We start from the raw sequence: 14,412 nt of genomic DNA on the forward strand, positions 1-14,412 counted from the left end.
CTAGAATTGCTTGCTTTCTTCTGAACCGGTCATATCTTCCTGTGTAGAGATGGGATAGTTGACCAGTTACCGTCTGTAAGTGAGAACAATAACTAGTTGACATGATTTCTGACCTGTTTTCCAAGTTCTTGATCTGTTTCTTTTGGTTTGGGATTTATTAATTTTTAGAGCAAAAGAGGGCCAAATTGAACAGTGATTTGATAAACCCCTGAGCATTCTGCATTAAATAAGTTAATTCACCTAAGTGGTAAGAACAGTGTCTGGCATATACTGAACAGTCAGTCATATCAGCTATTAGGTGCCATAGTATTCAAGTCTGTAGAGGTGACCACGTAGGTGTGACTTATTGTGAAGACATGTACAAGGAAAGAAATACTGTCTCTTGCATATTTCTGATTCATCAAATTGGCTAGCTAGCATCAAATATCTTTGGAGCACTTGGCTTTTTATCCATATTATAGCAAAATTTCAGCCTATTCAATTTCACAGGTTTAGCTTGAGCATATCTGTCAATTTAATAGAGCCCAGAGAGATAAAGATAAAAGGAATTGAGAAAAAGATTACTGCTCAGGATATAGTCTAGGGAGTGTTCCAAGCAGCTTGTGGTAGCCATTCAACATAAACTTGAAATATACTTATAATGTACTACATAGGATTATTAATTTAATTATGAAGATTAATAATAATCAGATGTCACTTCATTGGTAATTGTGCCTCCCCATGGGGTAGAGGCCATAATTCCCTGCCAACAGAGGTGTATGCTGAACAATGATAAGCAGATGTGTCTTTGAGGAGCAAAATCCATGGCTCTTCTGAAGGAGTTCCAGGACCAACTACTAGAGAACTAGTGTTTTCTAACAACCTCACCTAAAATCACTGCCTTTAATCTTGTCACCATAGAAGTGTCGATGTTTATTCATTATAAATCCCTCTTGACTACTGAGTAAAAATGATGCAGAATGACGGAGAACCAGCCAAAGTCACTAGCTTTATTTCTGGAGCCCCTGCCCTGCCTGTTACCAGCACGTATGCTCACTTACCTTCTTGGAGGAGAGCGTGGAAGAGCAGCAGTCTCCCCCATCATAGTGGCAGTAGGCCCGGTTATTGATGGTATCACACCATCCATCAGCTTGGAAAGGCTGGTGAGGACATGAGAAGTCAGTGTCTAAGAACAGTTTCCCTGGGCTTTGCACTACTCTCCTGCCCATCCCTACCATAATCCACGGAACTCAAGAGATATTAGGGGAGAGCACCCAAGGGGCAGGATACAAACTGAGACCTAACATTCTCAAAAAGTTGAGAAGTCTCAAGACCATTGTACCCAAGGATTTGTCAAATTTCACCTGTAACACCTGCTTCTGACCAGCTCTAGAGTCAGAATGGTTCATTTAAACTCCTTGGTCAACTTTTTCACCTTCTTGTAATAATAGGTCTTTATATAGAGTAGGTTACCAAATATTTTCACACATTTTAACTCTGTTGATCCTCAGGAAAAGCCTGTGCTGCAGGCAAGGTTGGCTTTAATGGAGCTGCATAGAAAGGACAAAAACCTCCCTGGGTTGCATAGCTAGGGTCAAGCAGACTTTGGGATTAGAAGTCATGTATCTTGACTTTCTGCTGCTTCTCCTGAATTAAGAACCATATTTTCCACCCCTTCTCCTGGTACTTGTATTCAGAAACGCTGGTAGTCCTGGCATGCTATGAAAACTCAAATTCTGTTTGTCCAGAATGCAGGGGTCCTAGGGTTTGGGACACCAGTCTGGGACACCAGACTATTTCTGGGAACAGAAATAGTCTCACATGTACAGCTACCTAATGCACAGCAGCTAGACACAGGGTGAGAGCAGAAGAAGCTAAACTGTTTCCATGCATTCCTGTTACTGCTACAAGTTAACAGAAACCAAAATGGGAAAGGGGTCCAGGTCAAACCAGAGTTAATGGAGTGTTTCTCCCGAAAAGGGAATGTATGATAAGAACAGCAACAAGAGGTTAAAAAATAGCTCAGAAGCCCAATGCATTGTTTCCCTAGAACTACTTCTGGAGAAAAACAGTGTCCCACAGCATCCTGGAGGGCATACCAGCCAGCCCACCTACTCAATCACATTGGCGGCTTCCCATCCTGAGTGGATGCCCAAATGTGAAGCCTCAGGAAACGTCTTGTGGCCAAACTCTTTGGACCACAAGACAGTCAGTAGACTTTTGAGTTCTGAGGTCACCTTCCAGTTTGCATGTTTAAATCACTCTCTCCCCCCACCCTCCTTAAATGTCAAATAGAGGGACTGTTGCCTATTTCATTGTGCTTTGATGAGATAGATAGATCACTAAGCTAAAAAAAAAAAAAGGCCATTAAATAATTTTCAGCAATTGAATTACATCAGAACGAGCTCATCCAAATTATTACTTCAATGTTTTGATTTATTCTATGGGGTCCTGAGGTCATTTGAACATCGTTCCAGATATATGCCAAGATTCCAGTCACTGAAAAGTTGCTACTTGTGGGGTGGAACTCAACAGCTGTTCCACAGCTGCACGGCAAAGGCAGTTGAGAGCAGGAAGTAAAAATGAATTTTGTTTTCAACACGGGCCTCACTGGGATAGAAGACGGAGATTTTGAGATGTACATTTGTCTTTAACACCAGAGTGAGTGACTCTGGCTCTGCAGAACTGGGGATAACTATACAATCAGGACTTGGGGCTACAATTGCAGCCCAATAATAGGAGTCAAAATACAGCTAGCTACATCCTTAACATCCATAAATGCTCTCAGGTCCTCCCAGGAGGACCAGATACATCTACTGAGATCCACTCCCCCACCCCCCCACCCCCGCCGAGGTTTCTTTCTTCTTTTTCAAGTGTTTGGTGGAGTATATTTCCCTCCTCTAACACTGCATCTGTTACTTTTTCTCCAACCCTGACTGACTCATTGGCAAAACTTAATCTGTTCCTTCTTTATTTTTCATGTTATTGTCTATAAAAACCCGAAGAGCACCCAAAATACTTCGCTTACGTGTAAAAAGTATGGTGTTCAGTATGGAGGATTAAAGGGAGAGCTTCCTTTTCATAAGAACAACTTAAACTTTTGAATGGATTAATAAAGGATCCAGAGGGATCTTTGTTTCCAAAGTCTCCCCCAAGGATGGCTTCTCATCTTAGGAACACTAGGGAAGATAAGTTGAAAAGAGGAGAAATGGTCTAGGTGACCTTCTCCAGCTCCCAAGGGGCATCTACGGCTAGAGCCTGAACATGATTTCTAGAAACTGCTTCTTTTCTGCTCTTAAAGGATCATCTGGGAAGAAAAGGGAATTTATAAAAAGGGGCAGAAAACCAGAGAAAAGGTTGGAAAGACCCAAGCGTTTAATTTACTATATACCTATTAGAATTAATTGTTCCTCCCCCAACCTGCCAAAAACAACTACTCCACCCTAAACAAACAGAGTCTCCTATGGCAACATGTGCCTGGGAAACTTGAGAGCTTGAGTCCAAAGTTACAATGGAAAAAAGAAGAAGGGAAAAACGACTAATTGATCCAAAGTGTTTAAAGCATCTGAAGACTGAACGTAGATTAGATCAAAATCTCCATAATGGAAAGGTGTCCGCCTGGGGACATCACTCCTGCTGCAGGAAACTTCCCCCAAGGTGGGGTGCAAGGTTTCTCTGCACAGTGTGTCCAGAGGTGAATTTTTACTCCTCATACATATACCTCACTTATCCTGTAACATCTGCAAACAGAGTGTGTCACGTAAGTGAGTTTTTCAAATACTTGTAGTCTATTTCTTGAGGAGATACGTTTTCATTTTCCATTTTAACCATTTTGATAAAAGAAAAAAACATAATATTCCTCTTATCCTGCCTTTTAATAACTAATGGAATACAAAGTCATCAACATGAACATTTTTCATTTTCATTTACAGGAAGACTCTCTGTATTGGGCTACTTACTCTTTCATTAAGTGAGCCTCCTCCAAAACACACACACACACACACACGCACGCATGCACACACACACACACACACATTTTTCATGAGTCAAGCTTCTTAAAATTATACCTGAAGTAAATACCTAGATCTGAGAGAGAGGCTAGGTTTCTCTTCTCATGATGCATGAGCTTGATGATATCTATGGCCCGCTAGCTGTGTTCCAGGCAGATGAGATAGCCGTATAAATGGCTGTGGGTCAGTGATGAAATCTGAAGAAGGGCTATCAGCCCATACGCCTATATGACTATGGAAACTGTACAACTTTGGAAACTTGTCAAAGTAGAGATAATTTCTTCTTTATGTTATCTATATTCTTTATGTTATTTTCTGTTTAAGGTTGTTCTGGAAAGCTAGGCATGGGGATGGTGGCCCTATCTGTTGTCTATGGATATAGTCATTCATTCAGTCATTCGATATCCTTTATTACAAACCTGTATGTGCCAGGCATTGTTATGGGGATACAAAGATAAATAAAACACAGTTCCGGCCCTTGAGAGAATCCACTGTAAACAAGTATAGCTTATGACAGTACGTGCTAGCGTAGGGGTGAGGACAGAAGTGCCTAAGCCAGATCTTGGTTGGGGAGATTTGCAAGGGCTTTCAGGGGCTGGCTCTGCTACATCTAGCCTCTCGGAGGAGAAGTTAGGACTGGATGATTCAGAGGAGAAGCCTGAGAAAACTTGTAAGGGAGAAAAAGAGGGTGAAAATAGAGAGCCGGGTGGTCCCAGATTGCCTATCACAGGGCCCACCCCCAAGAAGAGCTCCACAAACATTGACTGATTGGGTGATAACACTTCTATTACTTCAATTACATTAAGAACATTTTTCTTCTACAGCTTGCAACAGAACTCATGACCACATTGATGTTTTAGAAAGGTTAGTTTTGAACTTTAGATGTTCTGCTCTGATGACCTACAGGTTGGGATCTCAGCCAAAAGTGACTATCTCCTTATAGGTAGGGCACAGGGCAGAATCTGATCTTGATCCTTCATCTTGATCTTCATCTCCTTCAGACCAGAAGATGCTAATCACTTTCGTGCCTAATGCTCAACACTATTTTCTTTCTCCCACGTCATTTCCCATCAAAACTCTCTAGTTACGTGAATGACAAATCAGATCTACATCCATTTCTTCTTCTTGATGAGGCTGCATCAGGTCCCAAAGATGCCCTTTCCCAGGGAAGCTGTGGTGTCAGGCCCAGTGGAGTCCTTGCAGTAAATGGAAACTCTTGTAAATATATATAAGAATGTGTGCTCATTTTCTCTTTTTCTCTGGCTTTCCAATGAATGCTTGGCCTGATTCTCCAGCCTGATTCTCATTCTCCATTCAGTCCAAAGATCTGCCTACCATGTTCATACTGCCTGGGCTTCACTGCAAGTTTGCTCTTAGAATTTCACAGGCAAAACTTATGAGGTTTCTGAGGCCCCTCAAGAACCCTTGATGACCAGAACACTACTTGCTTTTGGGGTTTTCTTAAAGGATCATAGATACATGAAATTCTAAGGTTGGATGGAGCCTTGAAGACTATTTAGTACCAAACTCTTATTGTACAATCGATGAAATGGAGCCTTAAAAAAAAGAGAAATGTCTTGTTTGTAAGGTGAGTTGGTGGCCATCCTGGAAATAAGGTAGAGTCTCTGGATTCTTGATCTGATGTTCCTTCTACTATAGCATGCTACCACTATCTGATGATTTCATTCCTTTTTTAATTTATTGGGAATGCAGGGTAATTTAAATTCCTTGGCACTTCTATACAACAGACTTAGGTACAGGAGCATTAACAATAAAGTGAACCCAACGATCCAACACAGAAGCAAAAAAAGAGCTATATATATATATCAATTCCCCTGAACCCCACAACGTCACTTCTGCTTTTCTCAGTTGCAGGTCAAAGTTTATTCCAAATAAGCTGCCTGGCACTATCACTCCTTCAGGCCTCAGGGCTTGGTCCTCACGTATTTCCCTAGAGGCTGATTTCCCCAGGAGGAAGCAGCACTATGTTCCCATCCCATCGGCAGATGCCTGCAACCCAGAGACATTTATTTCTGGGTCCCAGAATGCTCAAGCCAGATATTTTTCTGCTCACTACAGTCATCTGACGGAAAGAGGAAATGGAGCTGTTCCCCTCCTCCAGTGCTCACCCCTTGGGGTGGGAGGGTGCCAATGATCTCACATTTGTGGGTTTGCAACAATCTTCTTGGAAAATGTAAAATTAAAATAGATACCCTGAGATGGATTCTGCAGGAAGAGTTTCTTACATACAACCTCCTCTGGAAAATCTCATCTGGCTTCCTGGACCCAGAGAGTCCTCCCTGCCTGTGCGTTACTATGGTATATTTTGCCCATATAGGCATTATACAGGACTTAACACTCTGTACTATCAAGGGCTCAGAGTCTAATCTTTATAGTACCAGCCACTAGTTCAATGCCTGATGCCACAGGAAGTTCTCAATAAATGAATAAATATGAGGGTGGCTAACAACATTTCCTTAGCATATTTTGTGACCAGATCCCTCCTTTCCAATATTCCTCTCCTACTATGTACAGACCATTGGTATACATTTATTTAAGAGTGGGAAGAGACGGTAGAATATACCATCTGAAAGTACTTCTATAAACAACCTAAAAATGTTGGATAAAATTTAACAATATCCTCTCAACTCCAGAGCTGGGATAATAAGAAAAGAAGAAAAATTACCAGGGGTCAAAAACAAAAAGAAGCTCAAAACCAGAGCAGGAAGAAGGTAGGGAAAGCATGGCTGTCTTCAGGATGTTTGCAAATATCTATAATCAAGTGGTTAGGTTTTCACAGCAGATTGGGAATAGGGGCCCAGATCTTGGGCCTCCGCAGGGTGGGGAATGTGTAAGTGACACTGTTAGTATTTTAATAAGAAGGCTGTGTTCATGAGGACTGATATGGAATGACACAGTCATACAGCAGTGCCGCCCAGGTAACTTGGCTCACTTGCAACTGGGAGATCTGTTCCTACCTACCAGCCCTGAAGACTAGATGATGCAAATCCACTAATCACTAAGATATTAAGGATCTGCTGGATTACCAGATAGCAGTTGAAACTGTAGAGTAGACCCTGGAAGGCCAAGGGTCTGCTCTACACACAACAGACAAGCACGATGTAATTCAAAGAAAGGCAATGAAGACACATATTCTGTTGGACGGGCAGAGGGAAGCACCCCATTTGGTGGCCCTGAGAGAGGGATCTGAAGTTGGGGTTTAGTCCTGTGGCCTACTGTACTTTACTGGCCCATGTGAGGTCATATAGCTTTTGTGTAGGGCTTCAAACCTCTCTGTCAGAGCAATCCACCAGACCCTCAAAAACGGAAAAGCCAAGGTGCAACTTTATAGGGTCCAAAAGAAAAGCCCGATTATAACCAGTTTATTTCTGTCTGACACCAAAACCAAAGCACAGTCATGGAATAGAAATAATCAAATAGTACAAAAAAACAATTCTTCTGAGAGAAATAGTTGGGATACACTGAGATGGAAAAAGAAAAGCAACAAAATAAGGTCAAATGACTTCTTTTTCCTATAAAATTTTCATCAGCTTCAAGGTACACAGGGCTTAATACCTCCTGCTCTGGAAAATGATCAAGGCTGTACAGTCTGGTGATTAAGAGCATGGGATATGGTGTTCAATAAACCTGTGCCCAGATCCCAGCTCTGCTCCTTACCAACTCTTAAATTGGAGCAAATTACTGAACTTCTTTAAGTAGCAGTATCCTGGTTGGTGAGTGAGAATAACACCAACCTCATAGATTGTTGTAAGGGGTAAATGAGCAAATGGAGGTGAAATACTTAGCCCAGTCCTTGTTCCACGGTAAGTACTCAAAGAATCCTAGTTTTATGAAGGTGGCAGGAACGCTACCATTGCTTTTACTGCTGTGGGTTGGTGTCTGGGTTCCCTCCACAGAGACTCTGGTCAGAAAAACTTCAAGATTCTACCAGCAACACTTTAGAGTCAAAACTATGGATGCTCTCATTCCTGTACCTCCTGCCCCATTCCCTTTCACCACAAATGCATCATCTGAGTCATGAAGGAGTCAGGTGACAAGGGAAATGGGTCTGGAAATTATAAAAACAGAGTGGGAGAGGCCTGACTGGTTCCTGGAAACCAGGGCTCTCCTCAAAACCAGAGTGGTGACTTGAGTGTCTTAGCCTTTGAAAAACCCCAAACCATCACAGACACCTCTTCCTTGACGGGCACCACAGGAAAACAGGAAAGTGAGAAGACTCTCTGTGACTTACTTTTCAGCCAAAAATAACCTCCTAGCAGCCCCTTTCATTTTGCTGCAAATAAAGACCCAGTGGTGCAGACTCTTCTACCTCACTGACAAACATACACCCGCCTATTTCTCCACTAGCCTCCCCTCTGGGACCAACATAGCCAGGTGCTTCTACAGCCCACCCCAAGGCAGGGGCAGGGGGTGGGATGAGAGCCCTGAGTGGTGAAGACAAGGCAAGGGGCCACTCACGTAGAGTCTGCATTGATCTGTGCCACAAAAATGTTGGCTCAGAATTAGACCTCTATTTCCCAAGAGACAGAGACAGAAGAGGACATCCCACCACAGGTCACATGGTCTTAGGGGCTCAAAACCAAATGAGGCAGCCCTCCTGATTTTGTGGTCTGCCCCATGTGTTGGGAAATGCCCCAGGAGTGAGCCACTGCTACTGATGGGAGCGTGTCCTGACCCTCACTGGACCTGGAGGCCTCACCCATGCTAAGACGCTTGGTACCTCTGGCTTTTTTTCCCCCGCCCCCTTTGGGCCCAACTGCATGAGACTGACCGTGACAGTGCCCAGTGCTCTGCTCCTAGCCACCATCCTTATTCCCTCGTCACATCTCCGTAATCAGGAGGTCACTGCCAGGCTCCTCTAGGCCATAGCTTGTCTCCATGTCTTAATCAAAGAAACCCCCAGACCTTTCTTCTCCCCCTCCAACAGTCTGACTCCTGTCCTGCACACTTGCCCTCGTCTCAGGACCTGCTCATCCTAAGAAGTTGGCTGGTCCAGATTTTATGCCGGTGACTCCCAATCCTGTGCTGTCACCCTCCCTTCCTTCTCGAACCACACAGCAATGCTTCTCAGATGCAGTTGTCTCAGAGCCCTGATATTTGTGATGCAGCAAAGGCTGGGCTTGGGCTCCCAGCAAGAACTAATAATGACACACCATCGGACCTCATCTGCCTCTCCACGGCCAGCCGGGTGGGCCACTGATTCCCATGATTTTGTTTTTGTTTTTTTGTTGTTGTTCTGATGGGGGCTGGGAAAGGTGGTAGCTGCAGAGGGGGCCTGTAGTTGGCTTTCTTCTTTAAAAGAGGAATGGATTCACAATTGTTTGCATGGGGAATTTCCTGCCTCCTCTCCCGCTAACTGGAGCCAGCCTACTGTGTTTCAAAGTTAGAGATAGAAACCTTGAACACAAGAGCTTTGAACTCTGTAAGGACCACAGGAGCAGGGACACATCATTCATTCCCTCTTCCTCTCCTGCTTCGTTCCATGAGCACCAGGACCCCGAAGTAGCGCAAAGCCTAACATAGCACTGTAGGTTCTCAATGAATGTTTGGTGAGTGAGAGTCACGGATTCCCCTCTAGAAGAGACTTTCTGCTTTCCATTCTTCTTGCCTTTCCTCCAAGATAAGGTGCTTTTCCTCTGTCTTTTTCCCTCGCCTCCCCAGGTAATCTGTGCTCACTATCAATTACTCTCTCTACAACATCACCTTAAAATGGCTTAGCATGACCTTCTAGGTACAGGCTCAGCAACAGCAGACCCTTACAGAAGCAAACTTAAAGATTCAGAAGAATGAAAGTAGGAGCAGAAGTTCGGGCCACTGCAGACACCTTGCTGAGCAGGTGGGACCTGCCTGGCCCCTGTCCCCACGGTCGGTGGTCACTCACACAGCTCCCCCTCTCTTGGCCCTCCACCAGCTGTGGTACCAGGCCTGCAGCCCACACGAGGGGAACCTTACACCGTACATACTCCGTTCGAGAGCTGACATAGTAGCTCTGGGAGGCGAAGGAGACAAAAGGCTGAGGAACTTGGTTGAAGTCAGAGGTGGAGAACCTGCAGCTGGGAGAAAGGGCTGGAGAAGCACCGGGGCAGATGGCCGGGGTTATGCTCCGACTTTGAGCCTCTACTTCCCTCTGTCCCTGTCTTCTGGTTCCTTGGCCAGCCTGCAGTTCACGGGAGGTTGAGGCTGGCCTGGGCTGGCAAGGGGAATGTTCTAGCACAGCCCGCCACGCGTGCTCGCCCCCCGGCGCCCCGCCACATGCACGCCCATGCCAGGCAGCTCGGCATTTCTTGGCTCCCCACGCCTGCCTGTGGAAGATGACTGGGAATGCAGACTGTGGGAGGAAACGACAATATTCATTGTTTGCATTAAATATTTTTCTTGGCCCTCCTGCTGTTTGCTGAGCGTCTTATTTTTTTTCTTTCCCCATTCTCTCATTCCTTCTCTCCTCCCTGCCTCCCTCCATTTCTCCCCCCACCCTCTCTTTCTCGCTCTTTCCTCAGCAATCAAGCACTCGGGGAGAAACTTTGAGGAGAAAGCAGACACTCCTAGGGTGGAAGGAGCTATTTAAAGAAATCAAAGCAATAGACCAGACCTTTGGCCATTCCGATACCACACCCAGCTCTTCACAAAGAGGGTGCACTTTGGGGCAAATCTAAATCCATGATTTTGAGCATTCACAAGTGTTCCTGGGATATAACTCACAGCACGTGTTTTCTCTCTCATTCTCTCTCACTTTGTTATATGTGTATATACACATGATTACATACATGTAATATACACATAAAATACACATATATTCCATACACATATATACACATACACATAAATATTGTACATTTGATATATACAGTCTTCATATGTAAGATAGATGTATCATAATAATATACAATATGTACAATATAGATATATAACATTAAAATATGTTTTTATTCTATATACACATGCACGCACAAACACACACACAGACATATACAATTTCTCTGAAAGCTCCTGGCATAAAGAATGAACCTAAAGGTAAAAATAGTTTTATGAACTACAAGTCATCACTGAGAAACCAGACACTATTTTTTTTATCTTATATATGGCATTTTCTGTGTATAAGGCACTGTGCTATAAGGATTGTATGCATGATCTTACTAAAGCCTCACAACAACTCAGTGAGGTAGGTATTATTATCATGCCCATTTTACCAATTAAAACACCAAGGACCTGAGCCACTAAGGAACCTGTCTGGAGAAAAGACACAGAGCCACTGTTGATGCCCAGGCTTGTGCTATAATCATCCTGACACGTCCACGCTGCCTCCAGCATCGTTATCTAATAGTAATGACATACCGTACTCCATGTCTCAGTACTGCACCTAGTCCAATCTCTCACCACAACTGTGGGCATGCAAAGCCACTCTCTGAGGAAAAGTCAATGCTATAGTAATCCATGAAAGATGTATCATCTAGGATATTTAATTTCAAAACATATACTATAAGCCAGGCATGAGGCTAGCTGCTGAAATCCTGGGATATCTTATCAATACATACTTAGTGTGTCTTCTAGGTATAAGGCCCCACAGTAGGTTCTGTGGATGACAAAGTCTCCATTAAAGAAGCTTTGGTGTCATCAGCACTGAATAAGACAGAATCTGAACAGCATCTGAGACAATAGGGAAGAAATCCCAGGCCAGTGGAGGACTGATTCCCAAAGTAATTAATGGCACCAATAAGAGCTGTAAGGTTCAGAATAGGAAAGGGGCTGGGACATTTCAGAAAGGCTTTATGGAGTATATAGAGATTCAATCTTTGAGCACAGATGGGATTTGGTCAGAGACCTAAGGAGAAAAATCCCAGCAGGAGGACAAATATAAGCCAAGAATTCAGATTACAAAAAAAAGATGTATCTGTGGTTTTCTGCCTCAAGTATTAATGGCCCACATTTGGAACTAGGTCAAAATCTCCATTTGGAGGAATCTAGCTAGTCCTTATCCTGAAGACAATAAGGGAGCACTGGAAGGTTTGTTTTTTTAGTTTTTTGTTTTGTTCTGAGCGGAAGGGGAACACAATAAAAGTTATGTTTCAGAGGCTGGATCTGGGGACAGTATGGGAAATGTTCGGGACAGAAGTGGAAGGATTCAGAGCAGGTGGAAGTTTACCTCAAACAGATCTGAACTGAAAAGAACAGAATTGTCTGGTCATAATATGGAAATAAACAAACAAACAAAGCAGACAGAGGGGTATTGTGAAGGAAAATTGCCAGGATTTGGAAAATGGTTGTATTTGGGTAGAAGACCAATGGAGGTGAAGGTTTTTCTATGACATTTTGACTATTCAAATCATGCTAAACTTTTCTCAAAAAATTTGCTCATTGAAAAAATAGCTAGAAAGAATCCTTACTAAATCTAAGGACTGAGTCTTAAGAAATAGAGCCCCATCAGTCAGCAAACTCTGTCCCAGCTCACAGTGAGAAGCTCTGTTTTCTTTTTCCATATAAACACAGGCCTAGAGGGGGCCCAGACTATTTTCTCTCCTGCCTGATTTCTGCCAGGCTCTCTCCACAACTTAGACATGACTATTTTATCACCCCCTGAAATACTCAGGTCCAGCTGAGTTGAGGAATGGCAGGAGGGAGGTGTCATATTTATTCTAGAATATTTTCTTGCCAATAGTCTTGTTTCTTTTAGCCCCGGTCTAATGTTTAGTTCCTGCGTCTATGAACAGCTCAATTTGTGTGCCTGATTATCGTGGTTCTCAAGCTCACCCTGTCACGCCATCCTGGGTCGTCAATCTGGCTGTTCTGTTCTCTGTTAATTGGTAGATGCGTCCAGTCTCTCTTTCCCCCATATGGAACCTATTCTCTGTGCAAGGGTCTTGTTTATATTCCCTTTATCTCAGGGATGCTTGTCTGTATATCTCATTGACTCATCCACTGATCGGCTGTTTCACATATTCCCCACGCTCACTTCCCTGGTCTCTGATCCTCGCTCAGCAGGGTTCAGTGGCACGTCACCTCTTCCTCCAGCTTAAAGCTTGCAAAGCCTGGGGAGGTGTCCCAACAGGTGGCCAGCACCCTGTGTTCATCTCTTAGCTGAGTATTCTACAAGTCCTATGCTTCTAGTTTATGTGTTGTTTATTTGTTTTTAATCTTCCTACCAGTTAAGAATGGGGACTCTGGAATCAGACTGCTTGGGTTCATGTACTTATCCCACATTTGCTACCTCTGGAGCTTTGGAAAGGTAACTGAATTCTCAGCCCCTCACTTTCCTGTTTACTGAACAGGAATGGTAATAAGAGGAATGATTCCTTGGTATGCACCTGGCATACAATAAACACTCACTAATGTTATTAAGTATACTGTGCAACCAGGAGCTATTTCTGTCTGTTTGTTTTCTGAGTGAAGGTGGAGAGTAGCCCTCCCGAAGGTGGCTACTGGAGAACCTGGTCATTCTTCCTTTCTTTTAACTATGGCTTGTAGTCCCAGGGATCTTATATTTACCTTTTCCAACTATGGGAATAGAATGACCATATAATATATGGTCTTAAGGCAGGAAAAATACCTAAGTCAAGTTATCTGATACTCATCCTCTCTCTTACATTCTATTGTAGACAGTTGAGGTATAGGTAAAGCAGAAGTGTTGTGTTAAAGTCTGCCGTCAGTCACTGCTCTCTTTCTCCCTCCAACATCTCCACTTCTTTGCTGGACCCAGCTTGCTCTGACAACTCCCATGACCAATGTATCCATCTCTACCATAGTATCTACATATTCTCCTACCCCTCTAGAAAGCAGCTAACATATTAAGGGGTCAATGATAAATATGTATCTGCAACTAGATAAAATAGAAAATGTTCAGGCAAAAAAAAAATGACTTTAATATGGGAAAGTTTGAGACTTTGTGAATCACCCCTAAAATTACATAGTGCAGGTAGCCACCTATTAAAGAAACCTGGGAAACTTAGTTCTATGTATCAGAACATTTTCTGCTTAGGTGACGTGAGCATGAGCAATGCTATTAGGAACAGCAATGCTGTTCCTCCAAAAGCATATGTTCAAGCCCCAACTCCCAATATGATGGTATCTGGAGGTAAGGCCTCTGACAGGTAATTAGGTTTAGATGATATCATGATGGGTTCAATTCTCTTAAAGAAGACATACCAGTGCTTCCTTTCTCTCTCTTCCCTGTGAAGACGTAGCAAGAAGGCAATCATCAGCACACCACAAAGAGAGCCCTCACCAGGAAACTGAATCATCCAGCACCTTGACCTGGGACGTCCCAGAACTCTGAGAAATAAATGTCTATTGTGTAAGTCACCCATTCTATGGTATTTTGTTACAGCAGCCTGAGCAGACCAACGTACATGATGAATTTATTAATTCAGCTCTTTTTAATGATTTGTCAGCACAAAGAATTTTCAGAGCT

The 14,412-nt window shown here is 43.4% G+C and overlaps 1 protein-coding gene across 1 annotated transcript in view; it reads right to left on the reverse strand.

Moving 5' to 3' along the window:
- PAPPA2 (pappalysin 2) overlaps positions 1-14,412 on the reverse strand; it is a 269,440-nt gene that overhangs the window by 2,211 nt on the left and 252,817 nt on the right. The window contains exon 21 of the mRNA XM_027609924.2: positions 1,041-1,139. Within this exon, the coding sequence (XP_027465725.2) occupies positions 1,041-1,139 (99 nt within the window). The remainder of the gene's footprint in view (positions 1-1,040; positions 1,140-14,412) is intronic.

This window comes from Zalophus californianus, chromosome 10 (genome assembly GCF_009762305.2).
Source record: "Zalophus californianus isolate mZalCal1 chromosome 10, mZalCal1.pri.v2, whole genome shotgun sequence".
NCBI lineage: Eukaryota > Metazoa > Chordata > Mammalia > Carnivora > Otariidae > Zalophus > Zalophus californianus.